The sequence below is a fragment of the Lissotriton vulgaris genome, chromosome 6 (assembly GCF_964263255.1).
Source record: "Lissotriton vulgaris chromosome 6, aLisVul1.2, whole genome shotgun sequence".
NCBI classification, from domain to species: Eukaryota; Metazoa; Chordata; class Amphibia; order Caudata; family Salamandridae; genus Lissotriton; species Lissotriton vulgaris.
Genome location: NC_141694.1, coordinates 271318233 through 271337107, shown reverse-complemented (window position 1 = coordinate 271337107; position 18875 = coordinate 271318233). Strand labels below are relative to the sequence as shown.

Sequence of the window (18875 nt, the reverse complement as noted above, 5' to 3'; positions counted from 1 at the left end):
GCGGGCATAGTGCAGTCTTTAGCGTGGACTTTCAGTCAAATGATCATTGTGTTACTATACTAGAAAAACCAAAAGGGGTGATGGACGGAGCGTTGACAATACAAACACTCACCACCAGTCAACTGATCTGGGTTTAATCCATCACCGTTCTTTAGCTCACTCCGCCACCCCAGTTCAGACATGGCCATATGCAAATCAGTCTGACCCTGTGCCTCATGGGAACAGTCCAGCCCGAACTGCCAAGCCATGTCTTCCCTGGACCGGAATCAAGCTTCCCAGGACCGGTTCCTGGCATTCCAGCCGTCTTCAGCCAGGCTTGCTTGAATCCAGTGGCAAAGTGAGCAAGGGACTCACGTCTGAGCATACCCTGCCAACTTAGGGCGAACAAAGAAAAACCAAAGGGGGTGATGGACGGAGCGTTGACAATACAAACACCACCAGTCAACTGATCTGGGTTTAATCCATCACCGTTCTTTAGCTCACTCCGCCACCCCAGTTCAGACATGGCCATATGCAAATCAGTCTGACCCTGTGCCTCATGGGAACAGTCCAGACCGAACTGCCAAGCCATGTCTTCCCTGGACCGGAATCAAGCTTCCCAGAGACCGGTTTCTGGCATTCCAGCCGTCTTCAGCCGGGCTTGCTTGAATCCAGTGGCAAAGTGAGCAAGGGACTCACGTCTACACTGTAGAACTTCGGGATTGATTACACCGCTCCACTGTGTTTTGAATAACGTGTGTTATTCAAAACGGATAATAAAAATATATATCTTCTTTTAAATGGTGATCTAAAGTAAAAAAGCAGAATCCTTGTTGCAGTAAAAGGGAAAATTAAATAACTTGTTCATGGTCTTCCAGCAGTAACAAACTTTGGAGGATAATAAAAATAGAAGTACTAACGCTACAGGATTAGAAAGAGTAACACAATGAAAGTGGAAAGACAGGGGAGGGAATGTGATAGTAGATGGTCAGACTATCAACTGAGTTGAAGTAGGGCACCACCATCATGTTACATCTTGCATCTGTTTGGAGTATTTTGGATTTATTTGCTCTTGGACAACAAAACATTCTGAAGTGTCCAGACGATGACACAATGCCATCAAAACTCCTAAATAAACATTGTTAAAACATGCAATTCAGAATCACACGCAGCAGCCAACATGAATGCTCTCAAGTCACTCTGTACTTACTTTCGCAATGACTTAAACTAACTTCATCTAGTGTAGGGAGCCTAGTTTAATGCTTTGTTCTCGCAGGCCAGTGAAATCTAAGTAGAATCACGAACCATTTTTCACAAGCATATGTACAGTGAATTTCATGCAAACATGTAAATAAAGGGCCATTGTTTACATTCTCGAAATACTCTGCCTAATAGATTTGAAGAAGAGCTCCAGGTAAGCATTGAATAAAAGGTAATCAATCCCCAGAAAAGGAAGAAAATATGTTTGTTGTACTGTTCTTACAACAGACCTCTCTACCAACTCCCATACATGAACAAATCAAGATATTACACTTACGTCTGGCCATCTTTCACAAATCCTTTCAAGGAGGAACCTCTGTTAGTTGTTGTAGCCTTCCCACCAAGGCCAACAATCAAGGCTGTCAAAACCGCACTCTTACCGCCTGAAAAAAGAACATTTACATAAAATAGTGTAAATATTTGTAAATGTTTATGATCCAAAAGATCTGAAACACCAGTTTCATAGTGCGTGGAAACCTGCTGCTGGGCAAGAGTGTATGGCAATCAATATGAAGCAAAGAGCTCGTATGGGAGCCCAGCACAGAGGCCAATGTGAATAGTTCTGTGTTTTATATGCAAAGTGCAAGTTATGTAAACAGTTGCCCATCATAGAAGAATATATTGTTAAGGCAATGTGCACACAACCAAAATAGATATCAATGGTCCTTAACGGCGTATTACCTGAATAAGTCGTACACTTATGTAGTATTCTACAATAGAGGCAATAGTAAACAATTGTATTTATTTATTTAAGTTTTGTATAGCGCTGGCTTCACCCAAAGGGTATCAGAGCGCTTAACATTGTAGGTCTGAATAGTCACAAGAATAACAGAACAAGTGTATCAAAACAAGCAATCAATGAAAATATACAGAGATAACAAAATGAACATAAAAGTTATTGGAGAGATCAGTTAAGGGATGATCATCAGAAAGATAAAACATTAAGAGGATGTCGTAACATAAACAGTATACTGTGAGCATACAACGAGGTTAGTTTAAACAGGCTAAGGTATGATTCATGGATAGGGTGAGATGCGAGTTGAATGGAGTTGTAAAGATAAGGGTGAAGGGTTATGATGGGGTGGAGTTGAAGGTTGAAAAGAGGTTGAAGTGTGGAGAGTGGATTAGGTTTGGAGGGGTTTACTCTAAGATTAAATTAGCCGGGCATAAATAGTTTGGGGAGAGGTTTAAGGTAGGAGATAGAAAATGGGAGGAGAATGGGGGATGTAGTGAGTGGGGGAAAGGAAGATAGGGGAGAGGGAGAGTGTAGAATGTGCAGTACAAGGGGGATTAAGAGCCCCAGTATTTGTTGAGCATGTGTGTTTTACGGTCTTTTTTGAAATTGAGATAGGAGGGGTTTTCTTGTAGGTTTTTAGGCAGGGCATTCCAGATGGCGGGGGCTTTTCCAGAGATGGAGCAGGATTTTGAGGTTTGTTTTTTTAGAAGCGGGGGATGAGGAGAAGAGAGTTTGCGCTTCTCAGCTGTCGGGCGCAACCTGCTTTCTTGAGTTTGAGAGGTAAGGTGGTTTTTTGGTAGAAGGCTTTATGTGTAATGCAGGCTATTTTATAGGAGGAACGTCCTTCAACAGGGAGCCATTTAAGGGTCTTGAGGGTCGGTGATATGTGATCGAAGCGTTTGCAGTTTGTTGTGAGCCTAGCCGCTAAGTTAAGGACGGATTTGAGGGGGGTAAGGTGAATTTTGGGAGTTCCGGCGATCAACGCATTTCCGTAGTCAATTTTCGAGATGACTAAAGATTGGACAATCAATTTGAAATCTTCAGCAGGTATAAATGGTTTGATTTTTTTAAGATGCCGGAGTTGTGAAGAGCTCCCTTAGACGAGTTTTTTATATGGGCATGGAGCGTTAACTCTCTGTTGATGGTGATGCCAAGAGATTTAACTGATTCAGCTAGGGAAAGGGAGCAGTTGAGGGCATTGAGGTCAGAGATCCAAGACTGAATGGGGAGAGAATTGTTTTTAGGAGTGAAGAGGATTATTTCGGTCTTGCTGGGGTTGAGCTTAAGGTGATTGGAGTAGAACCAAGCTTGAATTTTGATCAGCGTGGAGTGGAGGTGGAGAAAATTGGTGTGTGATTTAATTTTATAGTACAGTTGGGTGTCATCTGCATATAGGTGGTAATGTATTCCGGTTTGTTTGAGTATGAGGGTCAGGGGTTCCATGAAGAGGTTGAAAAGTGCGGGAGAGAGAATTGATCCTTGGGGGACACCAAGGGAGACAGGTGTGGGACAGGAGAGGTGGTTTTGAATTTTAACTTGTTGGGTTTTGTGTTGGAAGTACCTTAATAAGGGTTGAGTGGTTTACTGTGTCAAAAGCAGTGGAAAGATCAAGAAGAATGAGTATGCTCTCCCTTATCTAGGGCGAAGTGGATATCATCAACTACATTAACGAATGCTGTTTCTGTGCTGCACCCTTTGCGGAAGCCAGATTGAAGAGTGTCAAGTAGGTTCATGGAGTCAATGTGTGAATCTAATTGGAGAAGGGCACATTTTTCAAGGGCTTTGGAGAGAAAGGGGAGGTTAGAGATGGGGCGGAGGTTATTGGGGTCATTAGGGTCGGCTTTGGGGTTTTTAGGGATGGGTGTGATCTGGCCAAGTTGGAGGGAAACTGGGACGCACCCTGTGGAAAGTGAGGCATTGATGATATTGGTCCAGTAAGGGGCTATGATGTGCTTAACTTCGTGGACGAGGGAGGAATGAAGTGGATCTTTTGTATGAGAAGATGGTTTTAGTTTGGATATGATGTTCAAGACTTCTAGTTCTGAGACAGGTTTGAAATTATGCCAAGAGGCATTGTTTTTGAGCCGAGGTTCTGTGGGGGAATCTTCCGGTAGGGTGTGTGAGGAGAGGGAAAGGAACGGAGTGAGGGGTAGGAGGGAAAGTGGAATTAGGGACGCGTCAGGAGGACAGTGGGGTGTTGAGGGGGACTGTGTAATCAGGAAGGATTTATCAAATTTGGCAATTTTTTCACTGAAGAAGTTTGCAATTTCAACACATTTATCGGTGGAGACCTGGAGGCTTGGGGGGGGGGGGGGGGGGGGGGGGGGGGGGGGTTGGAAGTTTGTTTTGTGACAATGTTTCTCTGGGATGGTTCTTAACCCGGGAGAGCTGTGTTCGGAAGAAGGAAGTCTTTTCAGAGAAGATGTGTTTTTTGTATGTGGTTCTAGCGTTTCTAAGGAGGATAAGATGGGCAGGGGAGGGGTGATGTCTCCACGTTCTTTCAGCGAGTCTGAGTGAGCGTCTTTCCTTGTTAAGGTCAGAGGTAAACCAGGATTTGGAGGGAATATATTGGAGTGTTTTTGTTGTGAGAGGGCCGAGTTGGTCTAAGTCCTCAGAGGCTGATCTGTTGTAGTGCTCCGTGAGTTCATTTGCATTGAGAGAGGGCGTGGTGAAACAGAGTTGTTCTTGGAGTTTAGATTCAAGTGTACCTGGAGGGATTTGCTTAAGATTTCTAGTTGTGATCATGATTTTGTTGTTTCTAGTCGGGGCGGGTGGGGTAGGTGGGGAAAGTTTGAACAGTATGAGCTGTTGGTCAGACCAATCAGTGGGGATGATATTGGATAGGGAGGCTAACTTCATTTGCGATGATAGCATCAAGAGTGGCCCCTTTGTCGTGTGTCGGGGTGTGGCAGAGTTGCTTGAGGTTACTAATCTCAAGAAGATTAGAGAGAAGGTTGATTGTGGGATCACCAGGTTAATTCCAATGAAGGTTAAAGTCACCAAGAAATAGATTTTTAGAGTTAGAAAGTAATGATTTCGTTAGGAGGTCGGATATTTCTTCAGCAAAGGCTGAGGTTCCCCAGCTGGGTGGTATATATTGTGTAGTCGTATTGGAGGTGAACCCTTTAAATTAAGTTCAGCTCCGAGATATTCAAAGGTTATATAGTCCGTGATCTTGGATTGGGAGATTTGGAGTTCTTTTTTGAAAATGATTGCTAAACCACCTCCTATTTTCTTAGGCCGGTGTTTCCTGATAATGGAGTAACCAGGAGGGGTTAGCAAGTCAAGGATAGGGGTTGAGTGGTCCTTGAGCCAAGTTTCTGTCAGGAAGGCAATGTCGTTATCTTCATTAAGGATGGTTTCAGATACTTCAGTCGCGTAACTGACAGCTGAGCGGCACTTTATGAGCATGCAGGCCAGGGGATTAGGGTTAGGGTTGGGGGGAGAGCACGGCGGAATGATGGTGAGTTGGGGGGGGGGGGTCTAGGAGATTCTGGGGTTGAGTGGGTTCTGCTTATCCCCATAATAAAAGGGATGTTAGATTGAGGGAAGGTAGGGTCCTTGCGAGAAGGCTTATTATGGTAGGGGATACAGATGGCAGCTAGGTTGGATACGGGATGAGAGTGGATTCTGCTGATCCCTATAATGACAGGGATGTCTGATTGAGGGAAGGAAGGATCCTTAAGGGTGGGCTTGTTGTGGAAAGAGTCACAGATGTCAGCAAGGTTGTGGTGGAGTAGACATTTAAGGTGCGAACAGGCCTGTGTGAGCGGTTGAGAAGGGGTTGGATTTCCATCGTTTGGGAAATAGGTATTTGCTAGGTCCATAGAATAAAGAGGCCCATGAGGGGGTTTTATGTTTATGGGACTTGAGGTTTTTGAAATCTTCCCTAAGACTGATAAATGCAGTAGTCAAGGCAGAGATATTACGTTCAATGTTACAAAGAGTCTGAGTTAAAAAAGAGAGGTGGGAAGAGGTAGAGGCCGAGTGAGGGCAGGGGGTATGGTTATAATTAGCTTGGGTGGTAGGATTGGGGTCAGGGGATTGTGAGTGGACAGGGGGGATGGAGTAGGGGTGAGAATAGGGGAAGGGGTGTGGTGAGAGATGTCTGTGGAAGGCGGAATGGAGGATAGCAGGGTCGAAGGGCGTGGGGTGTGGGATAGGGGAGAAACTGGGCTTGAGGAGGAGGGGGGCCTGTCGAGGGGGAGTGGAGGATGGAGAGTGTGGAGAGATAGAAAGAGGGTTGGGGTCAGGCGTGGGATTTTGTGTGGAAGGAGAAGGGGAAGGAGGGTGTGTAGTAGCTAAGGGGAGTGTGTGAGAAGGTGTATGTTGGAATGGAGGAAGGGCTGAGATGGGGATCTCTATTGGGGGTGGGGGTGGGGTAGTGGGGAGTCGTGTGTGTTGTGATGGAGGAAGGGTTGAGGAGGGGGTAAGGTTGAAGCTATGGGAGGCATAATATGGTTGTTACGGGAGAATAGAATGGAGAAACATCCATTTGGAGGCAGAACCACACCACTCGGCTGATGCCATGAAAGGGAGAGTCAGGACTGGTAGTGGTAGCAGCTGAAACGTTTTTATGGATCAATTTGGCTTATTAAAGCCATAATAATTCAATGACATACACAGCTAGTCGCATACAACCCAGGGTGCCGGCAGCATACAGTGAAGCAACTGATAGCTCCCCCTTTTTGATACGGTCACCCCCACTTTTAGCCTGGTATTTGATGTGATTTTGACTGGAAGTGCACTGGGTTCCTCCTAACCAGGCCCCCAGTGCCAGACCTCTTTCCTAAATTGGACAATTGTTTACCCAATTGGCAATACCTTTAACGTTCCCTGTAAGTCTATGGTAAATGGTACCCCTGGTACCTAGTCAAGGAGGCTTAAGAGGGTCCTTCAGCAGGATGAATTGTGCGGCCCTAAAGGACCCCTCAACAAAACACATATAGACCGTCATTTCAGGCTGTGTGTCTTGGTAAAGACAAAAGTGAACAACATGACATGGCACATATCCCTGTGTGCCACGCATACACTGATTGAAGTATTGGTAAGTCACCCCTAACAGACCCAAGACAGGATGTACTATACTTTAAGGATAGACATATCTGCATGAGAAGATATGACCCTGTGCTGGACAGTTCTACTACTGACAGAACAAGTGATCAGGGAAGCCGTTTTGAGTGCATGTGCTGGATCCTGAGTGTGCCCAGGGCTTGTAAACCAAATGCTGCTGGTGGGCTTGCGATACCAAAAGGGATTATGGACGGAGCGCTTGAGCAAATCAAACACTGACCCCCAGTCAACTGATCTGGGTTTAATCCATCATCATGCTTTAGCTCACTCCACCACCCCAGTTCAGACATGGCCATATGCAAATCAGTCTGAACCTGTGCCTCATGGGAACAGTCCAGCCCGAACTGCCAAGACATGTCTTCCCTGGACCGGAAACAAGTATCCTGGGACCGGTTTCGGGTTCATAATCCTCATCAGCCAGGCTATCTTGAATCCAGTGGCAAAGTGACCAAGAGACCCACGTCTGGGCATACCCTGCCAACTTAGGGCGAAAAAAGTGATACCAAAGGGGATGATGGACGGAGCGCTTGAGCAAATCAAACACTCACCCCTAGTCAACTGATCTGGGTTTAATCCATCATCATTTTATAGCTTACTCCACCACCCCAGTTCAGACATGGTGGGCTTGCAGCACTGGTTGTGCCACCCACAGAAGCAGCCTGTAAAAGTGTGTCTCAGGTCTGCCATTGCAGAGCCTGTGTGTAGTCTGGTACTGCCATGTTGACTGGGAAAGTTCACCCACTTGCCAGTCCCTAAACGTTACCTTTTCTGTATATTAGTCACCTCTATGGTAGGCCAGAGGGCAGGATGCATCGTAGGTAAAAGGTAGGACAAGCCCTGATGTGTGTGGTATCCCAATAGTGAATTACAGCCATTTTCGCTTTTCATTATTGCAAGTCTACCTGTTCCCCACAGGCCAGAATGGGCAGTTTGATTATTACATCCTATAATCCTAACTGACTCAGGGAACTAGGTAGAAATTCGAGTTTAGTATGCCTGAACTCAGAATGATAAAATGCATCTTTTAGTGAAGTTGGTTTTAACATTCTGTGTTTGAAAATACCACTTTTAGAACGAGGGTATTTTCTTGTCTAAATAGCCAAGCCTGCCTCTGCTAGGTTGTGGATTCCTTGTCTGGAGTTTGAGTGACAGGGGCTGGGGGATTCCAGGAGACAGTGTGAGTCAGCACAGGGCTGAATAGAGAGATCTGCATGCAGATGGGAGGGAGGAGTTGCACCTGGGACCTGAATAGGGCTGTGCCTTCCCTCCACAATGCTGGCTCCACCTCCTGTGGTGCGTCTGAGGTCCCTGGTCTGCACTGTGAAAGGAAAGAAGGAGTCTTGTCAACAAAGTGCTCCAGGACTGACCAGGGACTAGGTAAAGGCCTCTCTGCCTTCAAGGAACAAACAGAAAATGCGTATGGTTAATCCTTTATTGTTTGACTACTTAAAACTATTACAATGTAAACGCGTTCCGTTAATTCGTGAAAAAGACAACTCAATAAAAATTAAAAAACTTTTTTCTTTCAATTCGCTAAAACAATGTAAGCACTTAAAATTCAGCTGAAAGTCAAATTCAGATCGGTAATTATTAACCGTCGAGGGTCTGTTATGGGACCTATAGACAAAATGCCGCTCTGCTGATGTAAGAGATTCAGCAGCTCTAGCATCTTGCAACAGTTTTGACGCTTTACTGACAAATTTGGTGAACCCAATGTTCAGCGTTGTTGTCCGGGTTTAAGGTAGCTATTACAGCTTGGAGGCATGATCGAACTTCTAACCTGATCCAGTCTTGTGAAGTATCTCCAAGGGCTTGAGATAAGAACTTGCCTCCTGCTGAAGTCTCAGTGACAAGAGACTTCACCCACCAGCTCCCCAAAAGTTCTTTTGAAGTGCCTGCCATTGTGTTGAGCTTTCTGAGAGACTGTGTGTCGCAAGGAGCTGGAAGAGTGTCTCACGAAGAAGAAGCATGTCGCTGAACTGCTGCTGTCGCTTCAAAACGCAAAAGCTCCTCGCATCGCCAGTGAAGAGGAGAGACGTCGCTGCATCATCGGAGAAACGTGTCTCAGCCATAGTCGTCGCATCGCTGGGAAAGCCTGTCGCCGCTGCAGCTGTCGCATCGCAGGAGAAGAGGATCGATGTCACACCAGATGCCGCCGCATAACCGGGAAGCGTGTCGCAGGGCCTGTCGCGGCACAGGAAAATCATTGAGTCCGGCCGTTGGGTGGGCACGCATCCTGCCGCATCAAGGAGAAGACATCATTTTTGTTTCATTGCACCAGATCTTCATTGCATCACGGCGTTGCTGGTCGCATCGCCACGAAAGCTCAGTAAGAAACCGACGCTTCACCTCCCCACGCCGAAAAGACCAGACGCATCCCCTACGCATCAGTAGGGACCTGACGCATCACCGTTCTTGCGTGTAAGGAACCGACGCATCACCTTCCCTGCAACACTTTCGTTGTATAGCTTTACGCATCCTAAGGTACATTGAACTCAAAGTGTCGCATTTTACATCTTAAGAGAACTAAGCTAATTCTACCATTCTCAAAGTACAGTATTGTGGATTTTTGTAGTTTGTGGTCTTGTGTTAAGTCTATATAAAAATACTTATTTTTATACTACAACTTTTGTGTTGTCCATCTGTAGTGTTGGCACTTGGTTACTGTATGTGTTCACAAATGCTTTACACACTGCCTCCGAGATAAGCCTGTCCGCTCGTGCCAAGCTACCAAGGGGGTGAGCAGGTTATTTTAGGAGTCTACCCCCTTACCCTGACTAGACGCAAGGGTCCCTATTTGGTCAAAGGTACCTACCTCTGCCAACTATTGGCTATGATTGTCCGATCCACTATTCAATTCCAGCTTCTCCCCCAAGCATCCATCGCTGGAGTGGACTTCCTGGTCGCTCGCTCCTCCAATCTGCCGGCACCTCTCACCGTTGTCCTTGTCTACCGCCCTCCCCTGAACATGCCCCTGTTCGTGGCTTCCCTGCAGGAACCTCGCCACGCTGGTGGTTAATAACTCCTCGGTCCTCCTGCTTGGGGACTTTAACTACTGGCCTGGCGATCCCAGGGAGGACTCAGCATCTAAGGACTTCACGGCCACTCTCCTCTGTCTCAACCTTAAGTCTCACGTCCTGGTCCCCACCCACAAATTCGGACACATCCTGGACCAAGTCTGGTCATCCCAGGACATAGTCTCCCCCCCCAGTATCCTCCCATGTACATGGTCTGATCATTCCCTCATCTCCTTCTCTATCACCACTGGCTCCCCTCACAAGCCCCTTCGCCCCAAGAATGTTTTCTCCCGTAGCTGGAATCGTGTTGACTTGGCTTCCCTCTCTCACTCCCTTGCTTCTTCTTCCCCAGACCTCACTGGTATTCCCCTTGACTCACAGGCCGCTGCAGTTGGTAATTGGCTCTCTTCTGCATGTGATTTAGTAGCCCCCCTCAAGTTAGTCAAATCCATTCGCCCCCACGAGGCTCACCGTTGGTTTAGCCCGGAGCTCAAGACTCTTAAACTGGAGCTTAGACGCTCAGAGCGCCTTTGGCGCCGTAGCTACTGCCCTGACCACAAGGCCAAATACAAAATTCTTCTTAAGGAGTACAAGCAGGCCATCTTGGCCACTAAGACCAAGTACTTCTCCGAACAAGTGGCGCTCTCGGCCAACAAAGCTAAAGAAATTTTCTCTCTGGTAAACAACTTGGCCACCTCTGATCGCGCTTGCCCTCACTTCACTCCCTCCCAGGCCCTCTGCTCTTCTCTTAACAACTTCTTTATTGAGAAGATTGAAAAAATTAAATCTAACATCTTGGTCACTCCTTTTACTCCTCCTCACTCTGTTCCCTCTGCGCCTAAATCCTCCTTTTCCTCTTTTCCCCCCCTCCCCTTGGACTCTTTTCTAGCTCTGCTCACCAAAATCAAGTCTGGCTCCCCCACTGACTGTGCCCCTGCCCGTATTCTTAAAACCCTTTTTTTCTTCCTGTCCTGATACCCCTCTCTCCTTTCTTAATGCCTCTCTCTCCACTGGATTGGTCCCTTCTTCATTTAAATCTGCTATTGTTTCTCCCATTCTTAAAAAACCTGGTCTCGATTCTTCTCTTCCCTCTAACTTTAGACCTATCTCTCTTCTCCGTTATCTTGCTAAAATTCTCGAATCTTACGTTACTTCCTGTCTCTCTGTTTATGTTGAACAGAACCAGCTCCTGGCTTCTCACCAAGCTGGTTTCCGTTCGGGTCATTCGACCGAAACCGTGGTGTTAGCCGTCCTTGACGAGCTTAAGGCCAAAGCCGACGTCAACTCCCCCCAAGCTTTGATCCTCCTCGACTTGTCCGCTGCGTTTGACACGGTCGACCATAACATTCTTTTGGACCGTGTCAGCGCAGCGGGCATACGAGGTTCTGCCCTCTCCTGAATCACCTCCTTCTTGACAGGTCGTTCTCAAGCCGTTCATCTTCCCGGCTTTTCTGCTTCCCCCCTCCCGGTGCCCTGTGGGGTCCCCCAAGGTTCCTCTCTCTCTCCCCTTCTTTTCAACCTCTATATTCACCCTCTTATCTCTTCCCTTCTTGAGCTGGGGGTCTCTGTGTATAACTACGCTGACGACTTCCAGCTCGTCTTTGATCTTTCCTCTTCTTCTCACTCTCTATCCTTTTTTCACTCCGCCATGGTCTTTATTTCTGGGTGGATGAGCGCCAACCACCTCAAGCTCAACCCAGATAAGACTGAGCTTGTCCTGGTTGGCGGCTCATCCAGTCCCTGGTCCCCTGCTTTCTGGCCTCCCATTCTTGGCCCCCCTCCCACCCCCGTTCCCTCCGTTAAAACTTTGGGCATCAAGGTCAGACAGGACCTGTCCATGCATGGCCAGGTCAGTGCCGTGGTGTCCTCCTGTTTTCTTTCCCTTCGAATGATCCGGAAAATTTCTCGTTTCTTTTCTCTTGACTCCCTTAAAATCATTATTTCTGCCCTTATCACTTCCCGCCTTGATTATGGCAATAGCTTGTTCGCTGGCATCCCTGCCTATGAAACCCGCCGCTTACAAGCTATCCAGAATCAGGCCGCCCGTCTTATCTTTCACCTGCCCAAAACCCATCATATCACTCCCGTCCTCAAATCCCTTCACTGGTTGCCCATTTTACAGAGATCTCTGTTTAAACTAGGGTGCCTTGTTTATCGGGCCCTTGATCACTCTGCACCGGCTTTCATCAATTCTTTGATTTCCCTTCACACCCCTGCCCGCACTCTCCGTTCATCATCTTCTGCCCTCCTCACTGTTCCCCGCTTTCACAAATCTCGCACTGGTGGAACCCGTTTTTCTGTTCTTGCTCCCCGGTTCTGGAACTCCCTTCCTCTTTCTATGCGTTCGATCCCTATCTTTTCACATTTCCGTAAAGCGCTGAAAACTTTTCTGTTTGCCCTGGCCTACCCCTGCTAAACCTCCTGGCCCTGTCTGTTCGGTTCTTTAGAGCTCCCAGCGCCAGGAAGCCGTTTTGGCCATCGTGCGCTCTACAAATAATTTCATTCATTCAACTAGAGACCCCAAATCTAACAGCTACTATACCTAATAAATTAGAGATATAACTAAAGTGGAAACAAAACTACAACCCATTGCATTCTTGTAAGACTCCTTTTAGGATGCATACAGCATTCATGCTTAAGAGGCAATGTTATAATGATAAAACTGAACAAACACAAGGCAATAACCTACTTCCATTATTTCCAACCACAAAGTTGACGTTTGGTCCGAACTGGAAGGGTCCCAGCATGGAGTGGCACATGAAGTTTTTGAGTGAGATACTTTCAATGATCCCAACTTCACCAGTACTCTACAGAAAGAAAAACAAGTTTAAGCATAACATTGCAACTGAGCCTTATTAGCAAAGTCTCCAGTCTAGTGGCTGGTGCTGCTGTAGCACCTTCTGAATCCCTCATTAAGCTAACTCAAAGGGAATTTCACCTTTTATGCCAGACCTTACTCTACCATAAACACAGATATTTTCAGCTTAAGACCCATGTATACATCCATATTCAGACGTGTGATTGGATAGAGAACAATACAGGCAACCTTCATAAAGAAGAAGGTAGCAGAAGTCCATTAGACACTCTAGGACCTTAATGCTGATAAATATATAGCTTCACCACTATATTTGCCTATATGAAATAATAAAGTCACCACAAGACGATAAATTACATTTCCATATTACCCACATCTCTGAAGATCTTCCTCCTCTGAATAGGGCGAAACTGGACTATGTTATGAAGCATTAGGTAAGAACAACAAGAATCAAACCAAGCCATTAAATCCGTATTTGATTATGAAAGCCTATTAAAATCTTTATTTACGAGGGTGGCAGATATTTTATCACTCAAAACTAAAACCAATCCCTTATAGATAATATTTAATATAGGGTAACTAATCTTTTCAATGGTTCTTTTTTATGCTATATTTATTCAGTTGACATGTTATTCATGGGACAGGGAATAAGAATTTCTATCAGGAAACCTAGAAGCACAAACAGAAGTAGGAAAACATGTTATAAATATCAGCACTCTCTTTCAAAAATTGAAGCTTCAAAATTCACTGAATGCTATTCTTCCAGAATGTATACACAAAGAAGTAAAAAAGAGAACTTGAGGCAGTCGTGCCTAAATCTGTATGAGAGTGATGAGGAACAATGCTTGCAAAGAACCCAACACTAGCAGCAGGAGGATGTATGTCATGACAACGCGGGCTTTACACCCGCTACCATTACAACGCATCCATCACAACGCAAGTCGTTACAATGACTTGCGCTGGAGGCACTGGATTTAGGAAGAGTATGATTTACTATTCCAACTCTAGCCTACGTAACAGTAGGGAAGGTGTTGGAATAGTAAATCATACTTTTCCTTAGTATATAGCGCCATGTAGCACAAATCGTTGTAACGACTTGCGTTATGATGGCTGCGTCGTAATGGTAGTGCAGTGTAAAGCCCGCGTTGTAATGGCTTTCTCACCTATCGGCACAACCCACACCCATAAATCCGAACCCTACAAGGCACAATTAGGTTGCATGTGCAAGCCTGAAAACAGATTGCAATACACTGTGTGCTTGAGACTGCAACATAAACCTTCCAACGAATCACTTGTCAACAGATGAGAATTTGAACAGAATTCGCCACTTTCATCAAGGTCTCTCTTGTACGGCTCAGATTACAGCTAAAAAAACCTTTGTCGTCATAAAGAACGTGAAAAATTATGGACTGCTTTGCTTGATTCTGTATGACATTATACAAATTAAAAAGGAAAAAAAACATACTGAGTGTGAGTTATTAAGGCTGGCATCAAAATAGTTTTGGGACTGCCTAGCATCTTCCTCAGCCCCATCATCAGAATCTTCAGCTCCTTGTCGGGGACGCTTTTGCTGCCCCACTCCTACCACAGGGCTGGAATCTTTTCTTTTCATTGATCCTAAATCTGAAGGAGAAAAGAAAGAGCAATTGAAGAAAAATAGAAAATCTGTGTTATCAAGGTAACAGAAAACAAAACTCCAGAAATAGAGGCAGGAAACACGCTGAAAGGTAGCAGCTGAGGTAACCTACTGATGACCTGCACAACAAGCTCTATATCTAGTATTAGCTCTTGTTCATGTAGACTTTGTGGATATTGGTTGGACAGTGCAGCTGTCTAAAACACCTACTGTTTCTAAAATACATACCGTAGGCTTTGCATCATCACTTTCAACTGCTGTTTTGTTTTCTAAACCATCCTCATTCAGCCATTTATTTGAGACATTATCAATCATAACTTGGCTTAGCCAAAGAGCACTTCTTTCACCCCAATGCTATTCTTTGGGTGTATCTTTCTGCCTTCCATGGAGTGGACATATTATAATGATTGAGAGATTATTTTAGATCTTTCCTCTCCCTCAGTCAGCTCCTTGATGCTAACAAATATCACAGACACACAAACGCATACTTCTGCAACCCTGCGTTAGCACATATAGCCAAAACCATTAGCTCTGTCAATGCTGGCAAATGCACTGCTGCTTTTCCATTTACAGCAAATAGCTAACAAAATCAAAAGCCTAAAGAATACTCATGGCATTTCCTGGTGAGGGAGGGGTCCTGTTTATTTAACACACCTCAAAATAAGGTACAAGAACACCTCATATCCAAGAGAACGTTTTACCATTTCTTAAGAGCAAAGCTGATCTATTATTTCCGACTCTCTTTAATGTTTAGGCTTTTCAAGTTACTCTGTATTTTGTGGGCTACTTCAGAACGTCATGTCAACATAGCTATTGCCTTCAATAATTATCAGAACATGTGTTATGCAACAGTGACATGACTTTCAAAGAGGTTTGCTTTGGGCACCTCAAAGTGTTCCTTAGGTTATCTTATGTTGGTCAAGTTTTTTCTTATCTTTACATTTAGTAATTGGAAGGGGGTATATTATGAACAAGTCAAGAAAGGGGATGACATCTTCCATTTTAAACATCTCAAGTACTTCAAGTCCGATATGAGCAGTTTATTGAGAATGGAGACGTTTAGCTCTGAATTGATAATGGGCAAACGAAAACTAGCAGAATGACATAGGTGTGTGTTGTATTCTCTGCACTTATGTTCTGCTGTATCCCTTTAAGTCTGACATTCCATTTTCCTGATGTCATTTTCTACTGTGTTCTTCCTAGTCAGTTAGCTCCCTGCTTTCTGATGGGATCACCAGCTATTCTCTGTAGTGCATAATAAATGTGCCTTATATCCTTTTATTAGTCTCATAACTTCATTTACTTCAGTGTGCATTGTGTTATACTTTCAGTCAGATTGTGTTTCACTAGGATCAGACTGGACTGATGCAAGGATATGAACGGTAAAGACCTATAACCTTCATAAACTGATATTCTAGTTAGTTCAAGTGAAAAGAAAGCCTCTCAGCAGGTGGAATGAAGAAAGGAGGCAAATATTTTTATATATGTGACCACAATGTAATGTTCACACCCATCTGAGCCTCTCCCTTACCAACGAACCCACAATTGCCAGAAACAACTTCCACAATGGGATGAAGGCCGTCGCTTTCTGGTTGAGCGACAACTGCCTCAAGCTCAATTCAAACAAGACAAAAGTCTTCATCCTTGTGCACAACACTTCTACCTGAGAAGACTTCACTCTTGCGGCCCACCACGTTAGACCCCGCCTCCCCCCCCCCCACCCCCCTCACAAAACCTTAGCACCATACTGGACTTTGTGCTCACGATGAACCGCCAGAGCAACTCCGTCTCCTCATCATGCTTCCACACCCTGAACATGCTCCAAAAGACCTTTAGATGGAACCCCACCGAGGCCAGAAAGACGGTCACCCAGGCAGGTGCTCATCAGCAGCAGACTCGACTACGGATACGCCCTCTATGCAGGCATCACACAGAACTCCTCAGGAAAATACAGAATGGGTCCTCCACACCCACATCTCGGAACACCTGCGAGAACTCCACTGGCTCCCATTCAACAAAAGAGTCATGTTTCAGATCCTCACACGCCTACAAAGCCAACAATGACGTTGGACCAGAAAACCTGAACCACCGCCTCTCATTCCTCATACCCACTAGACACCTCCGCTCCACGAACTGCCCCTCACCACTATCCCCCGCAAGACCAGGACAGGAGGAAGATCCTTCTCTTACAAGATCTGGAATACTCCACCTCTCCAACTCAAGCTATCGTCACAAACCCAGTTCAGGAAGGATCTCAAGACCTGGCTCTTTGACTGAACCTCAGCGCACAGCAGGACCTGAAGCCCTCCCCCAGCGCCTTGAGAACCTAGCGGGTGAGTAGTCACGCTTAACAAATACTGATTGATTGACAACGGAATGCAGGCCAACGCGCTTTGCTACTAAATATTTTGTGACTAGCAATAAGCTACTGTCACACCATTGCCTACAGAAATGTAACCATATGAGATATTGCTTGCAGGAAGCAATTATCAATAAAATAGACAGACACAGGCAATACTAACAGGTCTGCTGTTGGCTGCCAGCTTTATGGCATTCTCAATGCTTGTTTAATTATGTTTTATTGTAAAAAAGTAATATTTGTATAAGCAGCCGAAGCCTCACCAATATTTACAAAAAAAAGGATAAATCAAACATTTTTTTGCCTCTCAAATCACATATTGTCACAGTGGTACCTGGCACTGAAAGGAACTACTTTTCGTGTGAAGTGCTCCATGTGAAAGAGCAGAATGCCATCACTCGCAGTGAAGTGAGCCATTGGCTGAAGTGGGCTTGTTGTAGTGGGATGAAGAAGAATGTAAATGATGCAGCAAGAGATCTATCGATGAGTAGGGCCGGCTGAAAGCCCCTATAAGTATATTATTTTGGTAAAACTCAAAAAGCCTTGGCTAATGCCACGTTTTCGAATAGATTAATTCTAGAAATATTGGTGAGGATACTATCAAGGAGTGCTGTGCTACATCTTCCCTATCCCTAAATACTAAGGGTTGACATATCTACCAGCTGGAATATTTATTTATTTTATTTATTTATTTATTTAATTTGTATAGCGCGTTATAACCACCGGGGTCTCTAAGCGCTGATTGTCCAGGTTACATAGTGGGGCTTGGCATTTTACTTGATCTTGACAGTGCACCTAGTGGCTGCTCCATGCTTGCTTAAACAAAACAGTTTTTAACTTTTTTCTGAAGGCTAACAAATTACATTCCTTCCTTAGTTCTGGGGCCAGTTTGTTCCACAGAGCTGGGAGTGTTTTAGAAAAAGCACGTCCCCCCACCGTGGCCAATTTAAACCGGGATTGGGATAGGAGAGTGGCATCTGATGAGCGCAGAGTCCTGCTCGGCGTGTATAGAGATAGGCGGGATTTCAGATAGTTATACATTTAGTATGAAAAGAATGCATGCAAATTAGCACAGAATAGACAGCGCAAAATCGATACAAGAGTCACCCATGAGTCCTGGAGCAACACCGAATTGGGCACAGTTGTGGCATGAGCTGGTTTGCAGCTTCCCACTTGTTTCAACAAGACTTGCGGATGCAAAGGGGCACTTGCCATGACAAAAATGGATTATTCTTTGACCAGGTGTCCCTTGCTCTGGGAAGGTGGTGCAAGGTTCTGTGGTTGCTGGGGGGAGACTTTAACAGTGTCCTAGATGTGGGGAGTGAGAGATCCTTTCCCCCTCTAAGGGGCACGACTGCTACGTCCAATGCTGCAGTGCTAAAGGGTTGGGCACAAGGATGGAATTTAATTGACATTTGGAGACATCACCACCAGGGGTAGAGGGTGTATTCTTTTTTTTCTCTGCACCTCATAACCTACATGTTCGGCTCAATAGGTTCTTTGGGTCCCCCTACCTCCTGCCGTATGTTTTGAAATCAGAATATTGGGGATGTACGCACTCTAATCAGAATCCTCACTGTGTCAAGCTGGCCTGGGAGGGTGGGATCCCAGTAATCCCTACATGGAGGCTACAGCCGGCCATGATTGAGGATTCAATGTTTCGGGAGAAGATCGGAGAGGCTATAGGGGAATACTTCACGCTCAATGCGGGGACTGCCTCTTCTGCTTTGTTGGAGCGGGTAGCCATGAAAGTAACCCTGAGAGGGACATGTTTGGTTTTAGGTCACAGGTTTCGACAACAAGTGGCATCTGGCCTGCTTGATGTAGAAAGAAGTTTGTTGCAGCTGAAATCCAAGGCGGTAACAGATGCTGGGGGATTTGGCAGAAATGCTCAAGAAGCATACGGAACTACTAGACAAACAGTGCTGCCTTAACTTTGCATCGCACTAGGCAGATAGTTTGAGGCCGCTTCTTGTCTGGCTGATTAAACAAGAACAGTC

At 45.4% G+C, this 18875-nt stretch overlaps 1 protein-coding gene across 2 annotated transcripts in view; it reads right to left on the bottom strand.

The window, feature by feature from the left end:
* SMC6 (structural maintenance of chromosomes 6) overlaps window positions 1-18875 on the bottom strand; it is a 602788-nt gene that overhangs the window by 565421 nt on the left and 18492 nt on the right. For both annotated transcript variants that reach the window (XM_086926302.1, XM_086926303.1), the window contains exons 2-4: window positions 14346-14503; window positions 12755-12872; window positions 1517-1622 (exon numbers count right to left, since the gene is read on the bottom strand). In XM_086926302.1, the coding sequence (XP_086782428.1) occupies window positions 1517-1622; window positions 12755-12872; window positions 14346-14492 (371 nt within the window). In that variant the 5' untranslated portion in view covers window positions 14493-14503. The remainder of the gene's footprint in view (window positions 1-1516; window positions 1623-12754; window positions 12873-14345; window positions 14504-18875) is intronic.